Source organism: Theobroma cacao, chromosome 4 (genome assembly GCF_000208745.1).
Source record: "Theobroma cacao cultivar B97-61/B2 chromosome 4, Criollo_cocoa_genome_V2, whole genome shotgun sequence".
NCBI lineage: Eukaryota > Viridiplantae > Streptophyta > Magnoliopsida > Malvales > Malvaceae > Theobroma > Theobroma cacao.
The window spans coordinates 20,676,833-20,700,180 of NC_030853.1; the positions used below are offsets into that span (position 1 = coordinate 20,676,833).

At 34.9% G+C, this 23,348-nt stretch overlaps 4 protein-coding genes across 5 annotated transcripts; 3 read left to right on the forward strand and 1 right to left on the reverse strand.

Annotated features, from left to right (window-relative positions):
• Positions 160 to 1,502, forward strand: LOC18601964. Its single transcript, XM_007033073.2, has one exon. The coding sequence runs from the start codon at positions 544 to 546 to the stop codon at positions 1,081 to 1,083; it is 540 nt and encodes a 179-aa protein (XP_007033135.1). The 5' UTR covers positions 160 to 543; the 3' UTR covers positions 1,084 to 1,502.
• On the forward strand, positions 3,130 to 16,066 carry LOC18601965 (DNA ligase 6). Of its 2 annotated transcripts, none has more exons than XM_018119852.1 (19): positions 3,130 to 5,564; positions 5,803 to 5,920; positions 6,039 to 6,120; positions 6,349 to 6,451; positions 6,556 to 6,652; positions 7,518 to 7,620; positions 9,266 to 9,394; positions 9,942 to 9,989; positions 10,484 to 10,581; positions 10,683 to 10,748; positions 11,318 to 11,477; positions 11,639 to 11,746; positions 12,055 to 12,104; positions 13,195 to 13,229; positions 13,356 to 13,417; positions 13,496 to 13,657; positions 13,808 to 13,896; positions 14,695 to 14,794; positions 15,220 to 15,381. In XM_018119852.1, the coding sequence occupies exons 1-19, from the start codon at positions 3,269 to 3,271 to the stop codon at positions 15,322 to 15,324; spliced, it is 4,011 nt and encodes a 1,336-aa protein (XP_017975341.1). In that variant the 5' UTR covers positions 3,130 to 3,268; the 3' UTR covers positions 15,325 to 15,381. The 2 variants fall into 2 exon arrangements, with proteins under 2 accessions (XP_017975341.1, XP_007033136.2); XM_007033074.2 differs by lacking the exon at positions 15,220 to 15,381 and adding an exon at positions 15,388 to 16,066 and having other exon boundaries at positions 3,134 to 5,564.
• LOC18601966 (histone chaperone ASF1B) lies at positions 16,999 to 19,432 on the forward strand. Its single transcript, XM_007033075.2, has 3 exons — positions 16,999 to 17,447; positions 18,611 to 18,726; positions 18,822 to 19,432. Exons 1-3 carry the CDS (start codon positions 17,339 to 17,341, stop codon positions 19,170 to 19,172), a joined length of 576 nt encoding a protein of 191 aa, XP_007033137.1. The 5' UTR covers positions 16,999 to 17,338; the 3' UTR covers positions 19,173 to 19,432.
• On the reverse strand, positions 20,086 to 22,652 carry LOC18601967. Its single transcript, XM_007033076.2, has 7 exons — positions 22,502 to 22,652; positions 22,043 to 22,245; positions 21,888 to 21,938; positions 21,082 to 21,326; positions 20,618 to 20,743; positions 20,473 to 20,535; positions 20,086 to 20,393 (listed from the first exon to the last, which is right to left on the reverse strand). The coding sequence occupies exons 2-7, from the start codon at positions 22,221 to 22,223 to the stop codon at positions 20,328 to 20,330; spliced, it is 732 nt and encodes a 243-aa protein (XP_007033138.2). The 5' UTR covers positions 22,224 to 22,245; positions 22,502 to 22,652; the 3' UTR covers positions 20,086 to 20,327.

The window sequence follows — 23,348 nt, forward strand, 5'->3', positions numbered from 1 at the left end:
CCATACAGCAAAGGCAATAGCCTGGGGTCCACACGCATTTAACACAGAGGATTTGAGCTCCAAAAAAAAAACATAGAATAATTCCAACAGCCCGGAAATTGGACCTTCCATTGCATTTCTTGAGAGCTAACTTGTCTCAACCTCCTTTTCCTTGACGCGGGACTCAGGTAATCAAATGTCAACCTTTTCCTCTCGCACAAACAACTGGCTCCTGACTCCTGAAGAATCTTCCCAACCAATCCCATTTCAGGCTCGGCGTTATGACCTTGTCCATTTCCCCTTATAAATGTATCAACCACTCTCAACAAAATCCATCCCCATCAACCTTCCAAAGTGGACAGAGTCCTTTCCTCAAACCTCCAAGAAACTCTGTTTAAAACTCATCTCCTTCCCTGCCAATCTTTCATCAAATATTGCATTCTTTTTTCTCTCTATCAAATTTGCAAAACCTTCCCCTCTCCTTCCTTCTCTCTAGAAATTCCTGTCTGGTGACATTCGATATATTTGGAACGACAAGACCAAGAAGAACAGCCCTTAGGATCAATGGGGAACTACGTTTCTTGCACTTTATCAACCCCACTAGGAAAATCATCAAAAGCGACAAAGGTGATTCTCCCAAGCGGTGAAATCAGGCAATTTAATGAACCCATCAAAGCCGCTGAGCTCATGCTTGAAACACCAAACTTCTTCCTCGTAAACTCTCAATCTCTCAAGCTCGGCTGCAGGTTTTCACCTCTGCATGCGGATGAAGACTTAGAGTTCGCCAACGTCTACGTCATGTTTCCGATGAAGAGAGTGAACTCGACGGTGACCGCAGGTGACATGGGAGCTTTGTTTCTAGCTGCAAACTCGGCTGCTAAAAAGGGTTTTGGTGGGGAAGTGAGGATCTTGCCAGAAGCTGAAGAGCCTAATTTGCGGGATGTTTCATTGGAAAATATCGAGGAGACAGAGAAAATGCCGAAGCTTAACTTGGATGATATTGAAGAGTTTTCAACTCCAGGGTTCATGCATAGATTATCAATGTCAAGGTCTAAGAAACCATTGCTTGAAACCATAGCTGAAGAGCCTGTTCGTGCCAGATGATGGGCTATGTTGGGCTTTCCTTATGGTTTCTAGCGAAGAAAAATATAGAAAAAATTATATATTTTGGTGGAGAAAGCTAGCAAAGCAGCCATGGAGTTTCAATTTGTGGTATTATTTGCAAGTTGCAAGCTTTATGGGGAACTTGTTTTGGGATCTGGACAGAAAATCGAAGATTAAATGTCCAGATTTTGCAGAATGTTTTTGGATGTGACAGCGCAGGGAAAAAGGGTCATGTTGATTGTATATTCTTTTGAGTTTGAATTTGATTATTATCTATATTCTATGTGGGAGTCATGTGCTGAACAGTGAGCATCCACCATATCAAAACTTAGAAAAGAAAAGGAAAACTATATGTAGGAAACAGATGTATGTAATGCATGATTGTTTTAAATAGTTGATATAGAAAAGAAAAGTTTGTACTCTCAGCTTAAATTTTTGGATTCTAAATTCTTATGAATTTTTACTTTTAAATTATTTTAATTTGCTTGTTGTGGTAGAAGAAAATAATTAGGGTAACATCTATGCATCAAAGAGAGTGTCATAAATGAAAGCAAAATAATCATCATAAATTTACAACTTCTCTCTGGTCCTCTATATGCCATTTTTGTGAGAATGGTTTTTTTTTTCTTTTGGAAATATGATCTCTTTCCATTTTTCAGCTATTTGGGAACTATACAAGAATGCAACTTGCAATTTAAATAGTATAAAAATCTTTTTTGCATGATTAGAATCGTGGTGATGAAAAATAATAACATTTACTGTTGAAAAATAGACAAATGTTGCAAGCATTTAGGTCATTCTTGATTGAAAAGCTATATATCATCTAATTTTAGTAAAATGGTTATACAATGATCATCAATCTATTTATAATTACAGTACCCTTAGCAACATATTTATCCATATTGGCACTTTTTCACTTTACAGTATAATGGACAATATGGCAAAAATTTTTTTAAATGAATTAAAATAATTTAAAGATAAAATCCTAATTTAATCAAGCAAAATTCAAAAACTCAAAATTTGGTCAATTAAAATCCATCTATGGATGCTTTGCCTCTAATTGAATAAAATAGGTTAGACATAAAATTAAAGAAATTAAATTCTCATTGAATTATCTCATCCAGTATTATATATTGCTCTTCCAAGTCATTTGACACACATTGAGATGGAAGAAATTTTGAAGAATAAAGTTATTAGAACTCTCACAAGTTCAAAGAAAATTCCAAAGAACAAAATCTTCAAAACTCCTTTCGAACAAAAAAAAAATCTTCACCAAAGATTATATAAAAAATAAATAAAATCTCCAGAATTTTAATAAACAAATCTTAAAAGAAAGATATGAAAAATCAGAATCTCTCAAGAGTTTCAATCTACAAGTCTAGGAGAAAAATGTGAAGGATAAAGTCTCCAGAATCCAAAACACAATTCAAAAGAAAAAGATGCTGGAGACTGAAAGGTTTCTCCAAAGTTTTAAGAATGAAGCCATGAGACTGAAGAAATTAGAAAAATACTGACATTAGGCTTTAAGACTCTTCAAGAAATTGCTTTCTGAGCTCTTGAAGGATTTCATTTGTTTAAGAGAAAATCATCAAAACCCTAGAAGTACATTTTTGTTAGAGAAAACGAATTAGATGATTATTCTTTTGTTTTAAAAAACTTTTAATGATTTACATGTGAGTTTTATTTATAAAATTATTATTTGTTTCTTGATTTATATATTTTATTTTCAATACAAAATTATGTGTGCAAGGATATGTGTACAGTTTTCTTTTTTATTATCACACTGAACTTTTATACTTTATTGTGGGATCAAATATTTATTTTTAAGTGTTTTGATTTATTTATATATATATATGTCTAATTTTTTTCTTATACTTAATCACAATAAAATTTTTATTTTCCCAAAATTTAGATTTTCTAATCAAACATTTTTTAAACACTTCAAGGCGATTTAAATGCTGTAACCTTTATCTTGCAAATATTTGGATTTTGGAGGAAATAGAATGAAAAGAAAAAAACAAGAAACTACCCATTTTCTGAAAAAAAAATAAAAAAACCTACCCTTTGGCGCCAATGAACCTCGCCCACTGTTGGACACCCCAAACTATCAAAAATCCCAAATCAACCTCTCAAAAATGCAACTTCCCCTCCCCTGAAACCCCACACCTCCCGCAAAACACCGCCAATGTCCTCTCAAGCCGCCGCGACCGCCACCGCCAAAATCCTAACCGTAGACTCCACCGAACTCTACCTCGCTGCCCTAAACTCCCCCGATTCCACCCTCTCTTTCCCCCCAATTCCCTCCTCTTTTCCTCCCTCCAAACTCATTCCCAACTCCCGCTTCCTCATCGACTCCTTCCGCCACCCCTCCACCACCTTCTCCGCCGCCTACTTCCTCTCCCACTTCCACTCCGACCACTACTCCGGCCTCTCCCCTACCTGGTCCAGAGGTATCATCTTTTGTTCCCACCTCACTTCCCTGCTCCTCATCCAAACCCTTAAAATCCCACCCCATTTCATCTTCCCCTTACCTTTAAACGACCCCGTTGTAATAGATGGCTGCGAGGTCATTCTCATTGACGCCAATCATTGCCCTGGGGCGGTCCAGTTCTTATTCAAAGTTCCCACTAAAAATGGGAGCTTTGAAAGGTACGTTCATACGGGCGATTTTCGTTATTGTAATTCAATGAAGTTGAATAGTTATTTGAATGGATTTGTTGGTTGTGATGCTATTTTTCTTGATACTACTTATTGTGATCCAAAATTCGTATTTCCTTCTCAAGAAGAATCGATTGATTATGTGGTTAGTGTGGTAGATGGTATAGGAAAGGAATTTGAGAAAAAGAGGGTTTTGTTTCTTGTTGCTACTTATGTTGTTGGGAAAGAGAAGATTTTGGTTGAGGTTGCACGGAGATGTCAGAGGAAGATATGCGTGGATGGGTGGAAAATGGGCATTTTGGGCGTTTTAGGGTATGGGGATGATGGGGTTTTTACAGAAGATGAAAGTGAGAGTAATGTTCATGTGGTTGGTTGGAATGTGTTGGGTGAGACTTGGCCGTATTTTCGGCCAAATTTTGTGAGAATGAAGGAGATTATGGTGGAAAAGGGTTATGAAAAAGTTGTTGGTTTTGTGCCAACTGGGTGGACTTATGAAGTCAAAAGGAATAAATTTGCAGTGAGGTCTAAGGATTCATTTGAGGTACATCTAGTCCCATATAGTGAGCATTCTAATTATGATGAGCTTAGAGAATATGTGAAGTTTTTAAAACCAAAGAAGGTTATTCCTACAGTCGGTATGGACATAGAGAAGCTTGACAGTAAGCATGCTGATAAAATGAGAAAGCACTTTGCTGGGTTGGTTGATGAAATGGCCAATAAGAAGGACTTCCTGATGGGTTTTCATCATGGCAATGGTGAAAATATGGAAAAAGTTGAAGTGGATGCTAGTGCTGGCTTGAATGAGGAGCAGGACCTGGAGATAAAGCAAAATATACTGGAAATGGACACAGTTGAGAGTAATGATGTGGATATTACTTTGAATGATCCATCTTCATTGCACAAACCTGATTCACAAGATCTAACCATACCAAGTGAGGAGGAAAGAGAGAGAATCATTGAGGAATTTCGGGATTGTTTGCCCAAATGGGTCACCAGGGACCAGATATTAGATTTGATTGGCAGCTCAAGATGGAACATTGTTGAAGCAGTTTCCACTTTTTGTGAACGTGAAATTGAGTTGTATGAGCAAGTTGCTGTTTGTAGAACTTCTGATTCTGCATCCCAAGCCACTTCATCTAACAACTCCATGTCGCTTTCAAATTCAGGACCTTTTAGAAGTTGCACTCATGAAAGTGTTAGCTTTCATGTAAGTCAAACCAGCAAGTCTCGTAGCTTGAAACTTTCAGTTAGGAGCAACATATCTCCTGGAAAAAGGAAGAAAAACACAGAGAACAAGTTGAACAAGAAAGTAAAAGGTAATTCAAAATTGGAATCTAGTGCGTCAAAGCAACCTACAATAACAAGCTTCTTCGGTAAACTTTTGGCTGATGACACTAAAGGTGATAGGAGTGGTGTAAAAATTGAGGAATGTTCTAAAGGTGAAAACTTCTTTCCTAATAATTTGACTAAATCATATGTAGAGAAAATAGATCAGTTTATTCATATAGTAAATGCCAATGAGTCATCAAGAAATTACGTGGCCACCTTACTTGAGAAAACCCAAGGAGATGTCAACAAGGCGCTGGATATATATTATAGTAAGCCTCAGGTGAATCATGGTGAGAATACAGAAAATTTCGTACCCTCCAGCACATCAACTGAGGTCCCGAGCTGTTCTAATGATTATTCTGTCACCAAGAAGAAAAATGTGCCAGAGGAGTCAAGATGTTTGGCGGATTCTTCTTTGCAAAGACAACCAATGGCAAACGTGGAGACAACTCTTGTATCACTGCCTTCTGATAAATATAAACCCATAGACCATGGTTGGTGTCAAGAATTTGTTTAATTTACTATTTTCATAATATTGTATAATTTTACTAATTCTGGAGAATGATAGCATCTGTTTAGAAGTTTTTTTATCTTTTCAAAACTCTTGGCAGATATCTTTGAGTTATAGTAGTTTTACTGCATCTTTGGTGTCTCTTTCATTAAGAGGCCAGTTCACAGAACTTCTCAGGTTATTCATAAAATTTTGAAACTCCTACTGAGATGTCCATGCAGCATGCTGGAAGTCTGGTCAGCCTGCTCCATACATCCATCTTGCACGGACTTTTGACCTGGTTGGGGGTCAAAAGGGCAAGATCAAAGCTATATCTATGCTTTGCAATATGTTTAGAAGGTTGGTACAGATTGTATCTTATTATTTGCATATATTCTTGGCTGTGGAATCAAAGTTGACATTGCATTACTAATAACTGACTGCTGACCATTTTTCCTTTATGTTGTCCTTCAACCAGTTTGCTGGCCTTGTCCCCAGAGGACGTGCTTCCTGCTGTGTATCTGTGCACCAATAAAATTGCTGCTGACCATGAAAATATTGTTAGTCCAATTCTCCAGTTCTCCTGTCCTTATCTCCTTTTTCCTGTTTCAGACAGTAATTGGTTCTTACTCGCTATTTCTTAAAGATCAATTTTTTCCCTCAAATTGTACTATTGTAGAGCACTTAACAAATAAGAAACGGAATTTGAGAAGACATAGATTGAATGTAGCTCCATTGCTGCAAAGCACAAGAAAACAAGATGCACTCATGCTGTACCAATGATGCAGGAATTAAATATTGGCGGAAGCTTGGTTACATCTGCACTGGAAGAAGCTTGTGGGACTAACCGCTCAAAAATAAGGGATATGTACAATGAAATTGGTGATCTTGGTAGGAGCAGATAATTCCTGTCATAATTTTTAGTTTTCTGTTACTCTTTTCCTTCCACAGTTATTTTTTGGAAGAGCCTTCTTAACACCCTATTTTGGTCTAAGGTGATGTTGCACAAGCATGCCGGCAAACTCAAACTTTACTTGCTCCTCCACCACCATTATTAATTAGGGATGTATATGCTGTGCTCCGGAAGATAAGGTATGAACTGCCCAGTATGGATTATATGACAGTGAATGATATGAAATTGCAAAAATATTGATGCTATGACTAGATAATAATTTGTTTGTAGAGATCTAGGAAATAAGGAGCTTCCTAATAATTTGCAGTACTTAGAAAATTTGAAATAATTAGTTAATGCCTGGGTTTTTCTGGTGAGAAATTCATGGAGAACTTGCCACAATATGGTTTTAGACATAAGAATTGATTTTCTAGATCACTTCATAAATAAGAAGCAGAATATTATTGTCATGGTGTTGATGGTAGACAGAAGAATGTGTTCTTGCATATCTCATGTTCTGTATCATGCTATAAAATAACTCATGGCTTGAATAAGAATGCTGGATATGATTATACCTGCAGATTCCTGCACTAAAAAATGTCTGTCTGCTTCTTTCTTTTTTTCTTTTTGAAAAATAAGAGTATTGAGGCAGGTTTTCCCACAACTTAATATCAATTTGGGTATCATTTTTAAATTTTACTACTGTAGCTAGGTAAGCAGCATGCTTGTCATTAGAGGTCTCTGTGGCTGGGGTGGGCCAGGCCTGGTTGACACCTCTAAATTCTTGTCGAGGGCCTGGTCGAGCCTGTCCATTTAATAATTGATTATTAAAATATAAAAATATTAATGTTTTAAAATCAAATTAAATAACAACACTTTTTATTAATATAATACTGTCCTGACCGGGCTGGGACTGAGTCTTAAAATCCTGTCCAAGGCCTAGCCTGTGGGCCTGACTGGCCTCCCAGCCCATGGACAGGTCTACTTGTCATTTAGTTTTGTATTATTTTAATCTTTGTCTTGTAAATTCAATTTGTCTCATTTTCGTCATATCGCATTTATCAGTGTACAAACAGGCAGTGGCAGTACCATCCGAAAGAAAAACCTCATTGTGAATCTTATGCGTTCATGTCGAGAGAAGGAGATGAAGTTTCTAGTTAGAACTTTGGTAAGATTCTGGAAATAATCTGTTTCTTCCATGTATGTTATGTGGGAAATTCATGTTTTTAATTATATATTTATCTAATATACAACATGTTGAAAAGAATGGAAGGTTATTTATTTTATTTGAATAGGCGATATTTTTTTTTTGTATCCCAAAGTTTTGAGATCTTTTGGAACACTTCAAAATTGCTTTATTTAGCTGTTTGAAAGAAGTTCAAATATCATGTGGTATTATTTAATCACTTGTACATGCTTCAAGGTGCTTGGTAGTAGACCTGGCAATTTTGGACACGACACAAGAAGACACGGGTTAAACAGGTTTTGGGTTTACCCTTAATGTGTTTCGTGTCTAATCGTGTCTGACAAGTTAAGGCACGAAAATTTTTGTGTCTTAACATGTCAAACATGATAAACACGTTTAAAATACGTTTAAACACGTTTACTTAATCGTGTTATCGTGTTTAAACGTGTATACATGACACGTTTATTAACCTATTAAACATTAATAGTTAAAGACTATTTTAACCTTATATAAATAATTTTTAATAATTATTTGATGTGTATTTTAACCTTATATATGATAATGAATTTTATGTATGTTATTTATATTAAAATTTATTATATTTGATGTTATTATTATTATTTTTTGTTATAATTATTTTTATAATTATAGATTTTAAATTTAAATAATAAAATTATATTTAATTATAAATATTTTTATTTAATCGTGTTAAATGTGTTAATCGTGTTAAACGTATTATTAATCGTGTCGTGTCGTATATTGAAACGTTTAATAAACGTGTAAAACGTGTTAATCGTGTCGTGTCGTGTTACACGTGTATTAAACGTATACGTGTACGTGTTTTAAATTTAAGACACGAATATTAAACGTGTCGTGTTTGTGTTTAGCCTTAACGCGTTTCGTGTCTAAACGTGTCTGACACGTTTAAGACACGAAAACACGAATTGCCAGGTCTACTTGGTAGTGTGGGCTAATTATTGAATCATAGCATTATCTGTGAAGTATTGCTAGACTGCTGGTTTGGCAATTTGTAGTGGAGCAAGATAGTCATTAAGAGTGATATATTGGAGTGAGCCTTGTCTCTTTCTAGAGCAGAGTCTAGAAAGCTTTTGCATCAGTATTTGGAAGAGCCAGTTCTAATTGCACACGTTCTGGTAGTATCTGATAATTGAGATGAGAGATGCTTTGTTTAGAATTTGGAAGGCTTTGATTTTTTATTTGCATGGTTGTAGTTAAGTGCTGTTAATGGGCTTGTCATGCATATTGTTTCATTCCTGGTTTTAGTCTAGAAGCTTATGAAGTGTCTAGAGACATGCAGTTTTCTGAAAACATGGATAAGTGAGTTTCTTTGTGTATCAGATGGGAGTTTAGGTGCATTTGATCAGCTCTTAGCAATTTGAATTCCCCTAATTGATGCATCATGCATAGTAGATGTGTGATCAAAACACACATTATGTTCTGCTGGAATTTTGGTATGCATGTTGAATTTGGTCTTTTTTGTGTGATTGCCATTGTAGACTTCATGAATGTGAATGAAGGATTCCTTGTGACATAATTGTTAAACATGCTGTATGAGCATTGAATTGCTCTGCAATGTCTTCAGTTTCTAAAATTGTGGTACATACAGGTCAGGAATTTGCGAATTGGAGCAATGATGAAAACCATTCTGCCTGCATTAGCTCAAGCAGTTTTCATGAATTCCTCTCTTAATCTTTATCATGAAGGGTCAGCAGATAGTCTAAAAGAGAAGCTTCAGGTCAGATATCATAAACTAATAAATAGATTGACTTTGTAGTTTCAGATTGATTTTGTGAAGAATTGAATATCAAATAGTAGATCTTTTGATGAAGACTTGATGGTTACATGGTTTGATTTATCTTTAAAAACAAAATTCTGAATAGACAAAATATGGGCATGAGAGCTTCCTAATTTTTTGCAGTGATTAACATTGTCAACTCAGCAAGCTGTTGTACTTGTTGATTTACGCCATGCCACCATGGTGAGAAAATGTAAAAACAATGAGTGCATTAACCTCCACCCCGTAACTCCCACCCCCCCACCCCCCCACCCCCCCCCCCCCCACCCCCCCTGCCAATCCAACCAAAAGGGAAAAAGAAAGGAAAAGGATGAATCTGTTGATGTTCTGGTGTTTGCATTGTACTGTCCTCTACAGAAATTCATGCTACCAAAGATCTTTAGATTTGTCTGTATATGCATAATACTGTTTCAAGATTGCTTGTTTAATGCAAATGTGATAATCTGTTTTTGCTTTTATCCAATTTGATCTTTCGGTTTCTTGACAGGACATTTCTGCAGCAGTAATTGAGGTATATAATGTACTTCCAAATTTGGTAAGTGATAAGCAATTCGTATCAAAGTTTTTCAATATATAATATTTTAAACATTTTTTAGCTGCAGACTTTCCACATCCACTCTCTATGAGAATGTTGGTACAGAATATATATGTATGTATGTATGTATGTATGTATGTATGTATGTATATATGTATGCATTATTTTGCTCTTGCTATCTATTTTTATTATAAATTAGAGTCTGTTTCATTTGACAGTACACATGCACATGCCAGATTATGTTGCCTTTCAATTCCTTCTCCCCATTCTTCTGAAATTCAGCTCCAGACTTTTTCCATATGTGTATGTGTGCATTATTTTGATCTTGCCATCTTTGTTTTTTAATAAATTAGAGTCTGTTTCATTTGACTTTACACAGGCTTATGCCAGATTGTGTTGCCTCCCAATTAATTCTCCCCATTCTTCTGAAAACGACCTAAGATAGAATATGTTTGTTTTGCATTATATGTGTACTAAAAGTGCATTGTTAACAGGACTTGATTGTTCCTTCACTAATGAAGGAAGGTATTGCATTTTCATCATCAACCTTGTCGATGGTTCCAGGAATACCTATTAAACCAATGCTTGCGAAGTATGTATAACATGTTACTCTATTGTTTGCTCTTTTTTTTCTTCTTATCAAAGTCAACTAATGCTGTTACCTAACGGTAGTTTTACTCTACATAATGGTAGAATTACTAACGGGGTTCCAGAAGTACTGAAGCTCTTTCAAAACAAAGCTTTTACATGTGAATATAAGTAAGCTCTTTTTCTCTCTTTCATGATCTTTTGATGGTTTATACACATTTCCTCAAGTTTGAAAGTGTATTATTTGTTATATTTGGGTTTGGCAGGGAACAAAAACTAGATTCAGAAGGACCACCTACCTAATTTTATTCTTATGGAGTGAACATAGGCTCATGAACACTTATAATAAACCTCCCTAGTTTCTATTGTTGTTTTTATTGAGTCTGGATCATTGTATATTGTCCTTAGCAAATTTTGATATTTTTAATTTTTGTGATAATATGTATGTAGTTGATTTGGATGAAATCTGTGAGGTTATTGTGACAAACTATTAAGAGACTGACAGTTTGCAATAATATTTGGCTATGACCATATCATGTCTTATGACAGCAGGGGATGTGATGTACTGATAATATGTTTTATGTGGCTTTGGATCTTATATGGTGATTAAAAGAAAGTAGAGGAGAAAAAAGAACCTAGTGGAAGGCATATCTTGTAGTTTCCTGATGACTCTTCCATATCTATTAGTTTTATCGTATATAATGTATGACTGAGTGGTTCCATATGCCTGTGATTTTCAGATATGATGGTCAGCGTGCCCAAATTCACAAATTGGCAGATGGATCAGTGCGTGTCTTTTCACGAAATGGGGATGAAACAACATTAAGATTTCCAGATTTAATTAATACAATTAAGGAGTCTTCTAAGCCTGCTGCCCAGACTTTCATATTGGATGCTGAGGTGAGACTGTCTAACAGCAAGATGCGTTTTAATTCTTTGAGATTGACTTTTTCCTCAATTTTTTACTGTTTATTCATTCAAACCTAACTGAGCTGCAGTACATCTCAGTTGGAGAAAATACACTTTTATGTTTCTAATGCCGTGTTTCGTTCTGGCTTCAGGTTGTTGCAATTGATAGGAAGAATGGTTACAAGCTCATGTCCTTCCAAGAATTATCTTCAAGAGAAAGAGGGAGCAAAGATTCTTTGATCACAGTGAACACTATAAAGGTTTGATTTATTTTCTCTTCGAATAATACATGATTATGGTTACTGCTCTTTTAGCAAGGTTTGGAAGTTTGATGATGCAAGCTTAAATCATTTAGGTAAATTGAAAATGAGGATCTGCATAGCTGTTTCAGTTTCACTTGATTGTAATTTAAGATACCTATTTCCTTTGTGCTTTTCTCTATGATGTTAAAGTCCCTTTCAGTATCTATTTATTCTCATTTTTATCTTCTTCTTATAAGTTCAACTTTTATTTCCTATACCCTAAAGCTAAATTTCGAGGTTCCTTCTAATATCATTGCTACATGCAGGTTGACATTTGCGTATTTGTGTTTGACATCATGTTTGCTAATGGAGAGCAGTAAATATCTTGAACCCTCTCTTGGAATTGTTCCGAGTTTTTTTCTTGACATACATCTGTAGAGATATGTAGACTACACTATCCAGGACAAGTAATAGCAGGAGTATTTTCTGATTCTATGAACTCAAATGACAGGAGCTTTCCCATGAGCACTATTAATGAACCAACCTTTACCTGACATTGGTATAATTTGAATTTGAATAGAATATTGAATGCGTTCTATCAGTTATATATCTTTCCTCAGTGCCTCTTCAATTGACAAATACATGCAAGAGATTCAATAAATTATTGAAAATTTGGCTAGTGATATTATCACTTCCAAAATGGGCATTCCTTAAATGGATTTTATTTACACTCATGATGAATTCACCTTGACTGCAAACGTATTTCCTCCCTGACAAAAACACTATCAAAAGCACTCTAATTATCCCAATTGCCTGCCACATTTCCAATGCCTTATAGTTCTTGTGTTTACAACTGCATTAGAAGGTACTTCAATTAAATGAAACAGCTTGAGTGCTGCACTCTTTTTATAAACTACCATGGACTAATGCCGTTTAGATTTATTCCTTCATCAGAAGACCTATCGAATGGTATTGACTATATTTGTGACATATGGGAATGTATTAGCAATTTAGCATTATAAAAATTCAGGCAGTGTTTGCGAACTTATTATTCAATGTGATAGAGATTGGTTAATGCGGTAGAAATATTGTTGCCATATCTTCTTTGTTTTGAGTTTGAGAAGACTTTAGAGTAAGTTGACAGTCTTACCATTAATATGAAAGGGGAGAGATTAGTATGCAGGAGAATTCTGGAAACTTAATTTCTACTCACTTCTGCCACATGTAGTAAGTCTTACAAGTTTATCAACTTATACTGTTTCAAATTAGGTCAATCACCTACAACCTTGCTACGCTTATAGTTGAGCATTTTAGTTCTAGACCAAAAGTGTATAGATTTTCAAGTAGATATGAAGCTCTTTATCTGAAAATGCACCTTTATTTAGAACAGTTGGCTCTCTTATTTATGCTGTTGCTTTCTTATTTTTCATTCAACTTCAAAAATATGATTGAAAGTTCCATTACAGGTTGTTAGGTTTTCCTCTACGTCAAAGAAGGAAATGTATGCCATTCCCCCTCTCAAAATTGTTCTGTTTTTAGGGTTAATTTTTTTCAAATCCCTATTATGTCTAAGTGTTGTAGGTTGTAAGTTTAATCCTTTTTCTCTTGTCATTCTGCAAAAATTTAGGTTTGAAGGATTTGTTTTACGATGAGAAGTTGGGTCACTTTGAATATGCAAAAGAAATTGCAGTAAGTACTCTAGGCTTTGCCTGTTTACAGAATAAATTTTTATGTGATTAGTAATATTTATGATTTCTTGCTTTACAGGTGGAAGCCAATGATGCTTGTTTGACCAGTGAGCCCACATTGACTAGGATAAACGCTTTCCTTGATGATGCACTGCACTTCTCATGTGAAGGAATTATGGTTAAATCCTTAGATACTGATGCTGGATATTTTCCATCCAAGCGTGGTGACACATGGTTAAAGGTTTTGTGTTTACTTGAATTTTTTATCATTTAACCGCTTAAGAACTAGGAAGAGTTTATCAAAATAAAATCTAGGAAGATAGCATTATTAAAACAAAATTTTGGAAGATAGCAAAAATATTGAATCTGAGTGCTCGGTGTTCTCTCTTAGGTGAAGCGAGATTATGTGGAAGGATTAAATGATTCCCTTGATTTAGTCCCTATTGGTGCTTGGCATGGTAATGGGAGAAAAGCAGGATGGTAATGAGCCTTTTTTTTTTCCCTTTATTGTTGTTTAATAATGCTTCATACTGTATTTGAGTTACAAATAGTTTATAGAGGGAAAGGATTATTCAGAGTGGAGTGACTGGAATGATAAAAGGACATTTGAGGGAGATATTTATAACTGTTGTGACTGTTGTAAGCTTTTGATTGAGTAAATGGAACTTTGAGTAGCATCCCCATTTTTTGAAAGATATTGATGTCGTGCAGATTTGGGATGATCTGCCTATGTGGCTTGGGGGGGCTTAGGGTTGACATACAGAAGTGACTAGAGGAATAACAACTAGAAAACAGAGACATAGTTCCATTGATCAAAACCCTGCCGTCTTGAAGCCATTAGGATTAGAATTGCATTTATTAAACCAATTAGGAAATTGGTAATTAAATAATAGACTTCAAGAAAATAAATCTAAGCTCCTAGAGACTCCTGGAATCACTTAATCTTTGACCTATTAACTTATAAAATCCCAGGTGTGCAGAAACTTGGATCTTGGTGGCACTGTAAACTTAGAGTTTGATATTAAGTATAAGTAGCCTATGCACTGTAAGGGACATGATGTTCTACTACCTGGGAGGTTTAGCAAGTATGGAATTGAAGAGAATGGAGGGATATGCATTTTATGATGTATATTCATATATTCCCAAACAAAAAGATACAGATGATTGAATTCTAATAGATAAATATATTGATTTATTATAGTTTATTTGCTTGCCACATGCTTTCAATGTGAGTCCTTTCTGTTTTAAAATCATGCTTTATGTATGTGTTTATTGCAGGTACAGTCCGTTCCTCATGGCATGTTACAACCCAGACACAGAAGATTTTCAAAGTGTGTGCCGTGTAATGTCTGGGTTCTCCGATTCATTTTACAAAGAGGTACAGTGGGATGTCAATGATGTTTGTGTTAGTTTAGAAAGTGCACAGCTTTTCTGCATATACCATGGATATGGTGTTAAATCTTACAAGCAATGAACGGCACTTGTAGATATAGTTATGTTTTATGTTAAAATAGTTTAGTTTCTGAACTTAAGATTGGCTTACTTAAGCTTTCAATCACAGGCATATTTGTTTTGAAACATATTGAACTACTGACAATACAGTTTTCCTAACAGTAGAGATAATGGCTTTGGTATGGGATTGCATGAGTGTGTTGACATAAAGATTTATTCTGGCTCCTTCTGTTTGAAAGACAGCTATATAGCAAGATGTTTTCTTTTCTTCTCAATTCTCAGCTTTAATATATTGGCTATAATATTGTTTTATACCGTGCTTGTTACTTGTTTAAAATACTCTTTTAATAGTTCCTTGAAGAATCCAGAAGTGGCTCTGAAGATACTACCAGTCATATGCTGCTCTGTGCATATAAGTTGCAATCTTCATCTTTTCGTCTTGTTGTTTTATGCTAAAATTTGCATCTTATGCTACAAGAACAACCTGCATGACAAATATGTTTTCTTTATTGAGTTCAGATGAAAGAATTCTTTTCTGGAGATAGGATCTTAGCCAAAAAGCCAACTTACTATCAAACAGCTGAGGTGCCTGATATGTGGTTCTCCCCAGCACTTGTTTGGGAAATAAGAGGTGCAGACTTCACTGTGTCACCAGTTCATCAGGCTGCTATAGGTTTAGTCCATCCATCCCGGGGCATCTCAATAAGATTTCCAAGGTACATTTGCTCTGTGTCAGATCGAAATCCTGAGGAATGTAGCACAGCTGCAGATATAGCCGAAATGTTTCATTCCCAGACTCGAAAGATGGATGTGATAGTTGAACACTGAATACTAATTTCTTGCTTCAGTACATAACTTGTTTCTCTAGTTCTAGTATCGGCTGGCATATTGTGCAGTGAAGGTGGGATTGTTTAGTGTACAGGAGATGAAGTTTAGGCCAATGAACCCTTTTGGATGTGATGCTTCTCATGTGGCCTTTGTAAAGATGAAAGATGTTAAGGCTTTTCATTGTTTTAGTTTTTGCCCATCTTTTTAATTAATGGAATTATCAGCTTGAAAACAAGGAAGTCGATATTGTAGGACTTGAGTGAATATTAGATGCTTGAACCGAGAGAAGAAGTATAAACATGCCTGTATGGGTATAGTTGAAACCTGTCTTGATTTCAGGAATAATAGTCCACATGATTTTTAACTCAAATAACAACATGGCATTGAAAGATCCAATTCTTCTTTCAATCCAGGTAGTTGGAGTTGAGATGGTTAGCCAAACACATGAAGCAACACAAATGGTTTATAGAATACAACAAAGATCATGCAAGAACGAAATAGCCACTTGTGTTCTTGTACCTAAAGCAACTCCCAAGAAGTTGGGCAACCGATTATGAGAAACTGAGTTCTGTTCTTTCATCCCTAGGCTAATTACTTATTTTATTGTAAATACAGAAAATCAGCCGTAAATAAGTAATTCTTTACTTATTATTATTTCTATTTCATTTTACAAAAGACTTTGGGGTATATGAGTGAAACTCTTATTTATATATATATATATATGTATGTATGTATGTATAATATTTATTTCATTATGAGTTCTTCATTTATTCATCTCTTTGAAAATTATGAATTCTTTGAATTACTTATTACCTTTTTCCATTTAAATTTGTAAACATTGATTTAATAAGGAATTTAAAATATTCATGTAAAAAGAATCCTTAGTTAGTCATCAAAATTATTTAACAACATATCCTAAAATGTTAAAAAAAATAAAAAATGAAACACTTGAATTGTTTTAAAAAATTGTTATTTACTATTTATAATTTTTTTTATGGCAGATCCTCCTTTTTTTACTTTAGACAACAATTGTTCTTATTGGATTAAAAATTAAAATTCGCATAGAAATAATCACTGTCTTCAATGGTTTTTTTTTTTTTCACCTGAATCACCTCAGTAAAAAAAAAACAAAAAGCTCCTTTATCTCCTTCCTTATTTTTCATACGTTCCAGTCTCCCGCCAAATTCCACAACCGGCTATCACCTGTAATCGTCAGGACAACCTCCTGGTTCTTCCGGTTGTCCAAATTACAAAATTTTCCTCAGCCAAAAAAAAAAAAATTACGTTTCTTTTATATTTGTTACTCCCAAAAAAACCTTTCCCTCCTTTCTTTTGTTACCTCCTTCCGAGCTCCCTCGATTCCCTTTTTTTAATTTAGTTTTTCTTTCAAATTCCAAAAACCTAAAATTCCCACCAAAACAAAATCCCCAAATTTCCTTTTCAAATCGCTTTTTTCCGCTGTTGCTTTCTTCTTCTTCTTCTTCTTCTTTTTTTAATTTTTAAATCTTCTGTTTGTTCTGTTCCGGTTCTTTTTTTTTTTTTTCATCTTTAAGGTTTTTATTTGGAGGTCGATGAAGGTTCGAGGAGCTAGGGTTTGGATTAATCGGCGTGAAAATACAGTAATTTCTTTTGATTCGAGACAATGAGTGCCGTCAACATTACAAACGTCGCCGTTTTGGATAATCCGGCATCATTCTTGACTCCATTTCAGTTCGAGATCTCCTACGAATGTTTGACTCCTCTTAAAGACGGTACTTTTTCTTACCCTTTTTTTTTTGGTATTGGTTTCAGTGCTTTTTGTTTTCTATTTTTTTTTTTGGATTTTTTAAATTTATTTTTACTTAGGGTTTTGTTCGTATTTAAGGCTCTAGACTTTTTTTGCCCTATTTTGGAAAAGAACAGGAATTAGCATGGTTTAATGAGGTTTATTTAGTTAATTGGTGGTCTAATTGAGTATTAGGGTTTGTATTGTTATTGAAGATAGGGTTATGGTTAGGCATTAGTGGAATTTTACTTGCAAGTTTTGATTGCATGTTTCGGCGTTATGAGCTTATAAAAGAGTGTTATTAAGAATGAAACTTAAAAGTGGGAATTTGTTTAGTTTCGATTCTAGAGAAAGTTAATCTTTTTGTGAGATGACAAATATATATTTTTTTCCACATGTTTTTGGACAATAAGAAAAGAAAGAAGAAATTTGTTTTAAGTTTTAAAGCTAATTTCTTTTTACTTGGTTAAGTTTCCTTTTGTGTTCGCTTCATTTGATTGGCAAGTGCAACGGTTATAGTGTTTGATTTCCAAAGGATTGCCGTATGCACGAAGCTATGAGAATAAACTAAAGGACGCAAGAACAAGGTTTAGAATCCTAGGATGCGTGTCTTGATATTTTGAGACAACTTAAGTTAACTAAGAACCTAGAGAATTGACTAGATTATGGGCCTAACTTGAATTGGTTGCTGCTGGTCATCATGTACAAAAGCATTCTGAAGTATCTAGAATAAAGAAATGTGGGAATGTATGCCTATGCCAATTGTTGCGTAGAAGAGCAGCCTTCAGCTTGGTTGCCTGCTTTTGTATGTTTAAGCTGGGAAGGCTTTAATGCACGCTGCTCAGACTTGTTATCCTAATGCAGGGCCACATCATCAACCTTATTGCCCTGCTAGAAGATAAAAGAGTATTGCAAGGTTATATGCAGTAGAACACTCATTTGGTTTCTTAATTCTGGCAGTGTTTTCCAGTATAGTTAGAGTAGTATTCTGGTCATAAATTCTGGTTGTGTTTGTATTAACCTAATATATTTCACCATCTATATGTGATGAGGGAAATCTATCTCTGAGTTTTAAGTTATGTTCAGTTTTTCTTGACTTCACATCTTTTTTCAAGCTTGAAATATATTCATGTTTTCATTCCTCTGCAGATTTAGAATGGAAACTTATCTATGTAGGATCTGCTGAAGATGAGACTTATGATCAACTACTGGAGAGTGTACTTGTTGGGCCTGTTAATGTTGGAAATTACCGTTTTGTATTACAGGTAGTCTCTGTTGTCTCCTGGTTTTAATTGTGTACAAACCATGGATTTGATATATTTGTTTTTACCTCTTATCTCTGTCCTTGCTTATGTTGCAGGCAGACCCACCAGACCCATCAAAGATCCGTGAAGAAGACATTATAGGTGTGACAGTGCTTCTCTTGACTTGTTCATATCTGGGTCAAGAATTTGTCCGAGTGGGCTACTATGTTAACAATGATTATGATGATGAGCAACTCAGAGAGGAACCTCCCCCAAAGGTGTTGATTGAGAAAGTCCAAAGAAATATTCTATCCGATAAACCTAGAGTGACGAAGTTCCCCATAAATTTTCACCCTGAGAATGGTGGAAATGAAGAACCCCCTCCAGCTGATCACCCTGGTGAAAATGACGGAAATGAGGAACTTCCTGCTTCACCAAATCAAAAAGAGGAGCAGCAGGGACCTTAAATTTTTGACTTGCAGACATTGCTGGTATTCAAGATAGACAACCTGGTAGGGATTAGACTCCGACTGTGAACCACAATTTGACAATGATACGAAGATGCTTATTCAAGTAATGGTTCAGAAATGCTAGATGTCATTTGGCTGTTTTTGTTTGTTAACTACTGTTTCACTGAGATGATTGCCTTTGAACACTTAAAATTGGATTTCCAAGTTTGTAATATACTTCTGGAGAAGTTTTAGTTTCATTTGCTTCACCATCTTAACCATTGCCTTTTCTCTCGCTCATGCAGGCATGTGATTTTGTCGATACAAACTGTTGCCAGTATCATTCTATATTTGGCATTAAAATTGGTTTTCATATGATTCTATAATACCCATATGGTTCCTTATTTTACTCCCTTTTAATTTTGTCAGCCCAAGGAAAAAGTACATTTGAATACAAAAACAAAGAGAATCGAACTTCAATGAATAGAAAAATAAAAAAATTCGATTCTTATACGAGACATTATACTTAGATTGATCTTAAAATGAACTATATTTGTCTATTTTCAAACCAATATGATATAGTTTTTTATTAGTATTTACTTTTATGTAGTAATACCTTTAAGAAGAACAAATAAAAAAAATTTCAGAAATTTAAAATAAAAATAGCAAAATACAAATCATAAAAGTCAATAACCAAACATATCTTAAATATTTTGCAACCAACACTTTTTTAAAGTAATATGATGTTCTACGAAGTTAATTAGCTTTCTTCATTTGGTATACCCTTTCACCATGGATGCATCTGCATAGGTCAGACTGATTCTTTTTTTTCTGATTCATTAACAAATATATGTTCCCGAAATCGATGTATGTTGCAGGAAATGAGAACAGCAGCTAAACCATCTTATGATATGTAAAACCCGCAATCAGATAACCCAAAATTCCAAGCTCTTTCAAAGACTGAGCATTGTTCGCTCAAGAAGTCTTACAAACAAGTCCAAACTATGATGATTGAAAAAGGATTGTGATGCAAAAAATATTAAAAATTAAATAAGAAATGGAAACCCTAAATTTCAGAGGATGTCATATGGTTACATTGCATAACTTTGCTCCGCAAAACTGATGGGAAACCATTTTGTTACATTGCTAGTTGGTCTATTCTTGCAGCATCTTTCAATTCTCATTCTTACGCCCTCTTTTGGCTCCATTTTTATTAGAATGCTTTTCTTCTCTCGTTCGCTGCAGTTTATGTTTGGGAATTAGTTGAGACTCTTTCTTAAAAGTCCAAAGAAATGCACGACGATTAAATGTCTGTTACCTTCCTTTTTGAACCCTTCCCCCATCGATGCCTTCCTCCTTTATGTTTCTTCTTTTGTTTATCCTAGTACAAGAAAATAGAATTGAAGATATTGTCCACATGCATATTCAATCTTCAATCTACACAGAACTTCAAATATACCAACCTGTGCAACAGCATCAACTGGAGCATGTGTTTCTGTAGCAGTCTCCTGATTCTCGATTTCCCCATCACTGTTGAGCGTAGTCTTCAGCCTACCTTCCTTGAGTAATTTCTCTGATCGAGCATGCCTCTAAAATAATAGAGGAAGTTTTGTTAGATCAGCATTAGAGACCCTATGTAGAACCAAACACGCAAATTCCTTTATGCTGATCAGTTGGCAAGTATCACATAAAAATGAAGCCCTGAAACACTGGTCGACATTTAGGCACTGCATATCAATGGTGTAAGTGCCATGTATAATTTCTTATCATTTTCTCAATTAGAAGGTTGACTATTACTATATTGAAAATTTTAATAGTCTAAAAGTTTTGAGAATTAGATTGAGCATTGGCACATGGTTTTTCAATTGTTGATGCAATTATCTACTGTTTCATTATAAAGGGAGAACAAGTAAGCCAGCTGTCATACCTTGGATTTAAGGTGAGCCCTCATAGTCTCCTCATTCAAACAGACAATTCTAGGGCATAACTTGCACTTAAAAACCGATTTACATTTCAGTATACAGGTTGGGAAATCATCTGGCAACGAATCTTCTTTGATTGGGGTATTTGATATTGTCTCCAGCATTTGAGCACCATGTTTACTAGGTAACTTGTCCTTGATAAAGATTTCTCTATCATCATCAGTTTCATCATTATCATCATCTATAAGACCTGACATGGCACATCATGTTAATCATTAAAAAAAAGGGCACTTTTCTGGAATCAGCAAAACAAAGTATGCTGAAGTTACATACTGTCTAAACGATAATCATGACAAGTTAAATACTAATAATTTAATGTCTAGCATGAGATCACATAACAATAACTACCTTTCCTACTTTTAAACACCTTAAAATATAACAGAGAAAGATTCATCAATTTGGTACATATATATGTCATAGCTGAAGAAGCTTGTCATATCGAAGGATAAGATTATTACGTGTTCTCATTTATAGAGAAAGAGTCAGCTTACTGAACATACTTTAATGGTGTCAACAAAACTTCAGACATACAAGATAATAGGAAAAGGTTTTACCTATGGACTAGGCAGACAATTTAAGAGTTGAGGTGCTTAGCGAACTTCATAAATGGTCTATTATTTGTGTGACATGAAAAAAGCAACACTTTCATAAAATATACATGCAAAACTCATCAACCCAAGTTTTTTTTTTTCATGTAAATTACTACATCACAATTCATGAACTTTCTCGATTTAATTATGCAAATTTATACCTGCTGAGTCGACACCAACTTCATTTGCTGAGCTATCCTCACTCTCATATCCTGAAATCAAATAATCATACATACGTGAATCGGTAAAATTAGTAACAATCATGGAAGGAAATTAAAAAAAACCGAAAAGCTTTACTAAAGTCTAAGCATCTAACCAGAAGAGGTGGAGCAAGTTTGATCAGTTTCTTTTACTTGGGCAACTGCTTCTTCTTCTGATTCTGATTCTGATTCTTCTGTGGCTTCCACATCAAGTTCAGAGTCCGAGGACGATGAAGATGAATCTGACACATTATCTTTATCCCCATGTTCAAACTTGTAGAATCGCCTCTTTATCATTTTTTTTTTGATTATCTAGATGCTGTGATAACATAAACAAGGTTAAAAAGAGAGTGCATATATATGTATTAAAATTTGAAACTTCTTCCCTTATTATTGGTTAAAAATATAATTCCTTTCAGTAATTAGCCAGGCAGAAGCTGTCATCAGAGCCAATCAAATAAAGGGTTTTCCAATTTACACTAACAAATTTCTGAAACTGTTCATTTATAAAGAAGAAAATAGAAAACATATTACTAAAACTTATTTTCTCAAGTCGAATGGATGAGAAATCTTACGGAGAGTGGCTACGCCTGCGGCAGAGGAGAGCAAGAGCTATGGCTGGAGCCCAGAGAGAGAGAGAGCGCGTTGCAGGGTTTTAGCTTGGGGAAGAACCAGAAAAAAAGAATGAGAACATGTGCAATTTGGGCCTTACATCAACTTTGATGACCAAAGGGCCATGGAGGAAAAATTGAGCTTTTCTAGTATTTCGTTTTCAGGTTCGAGATGGTAGATCCAGCTGAGCCTAAACCATGTGGGTTGGCCGAGTCCAATCCCCAGATGACCAAATTCAATCCTTAACTACCATTATGGGCTTGCAATTGTAGGATACCAGCCCAGAAGGGTTGGCCTTGGCCTGCACCGACTAATTGTGCGAACGAAAACTTTGGTTTTGCTATTGCCTCGCTTTTGACCCACGTAAATCAATAGCTGTACCGAGCTGGAAACCCTGACTGCAGCTGGCAGTGGCGGCCCGGGTGGGACTCTTGGCAAATCAAAGAGAAAGCTTGCTACAACGGACGCCCAAATTTGACATTCCTAGTATAATTTAATAAAAAAATATACAAATAAGATATGATAATTGGATCTCATAATTCATATTTTCGTATCTTAAACGTATCAGACATAATTATATATAAAATATATTAAAGTTAAATACGAACACGATACGAATATTATTCGTATCTTAAATCTGAAATACGTTTACTTATACATTTAATAATCATGTAACATGATACGACACGTTGAACACGTTTGTTAAACGTATTAATATATGTCACGACATTATTAATAACATATTTAATACGATTAAATAAAAATATTTACTATTAAATATAATTTTATTATTTAAATTTAAAATCAATA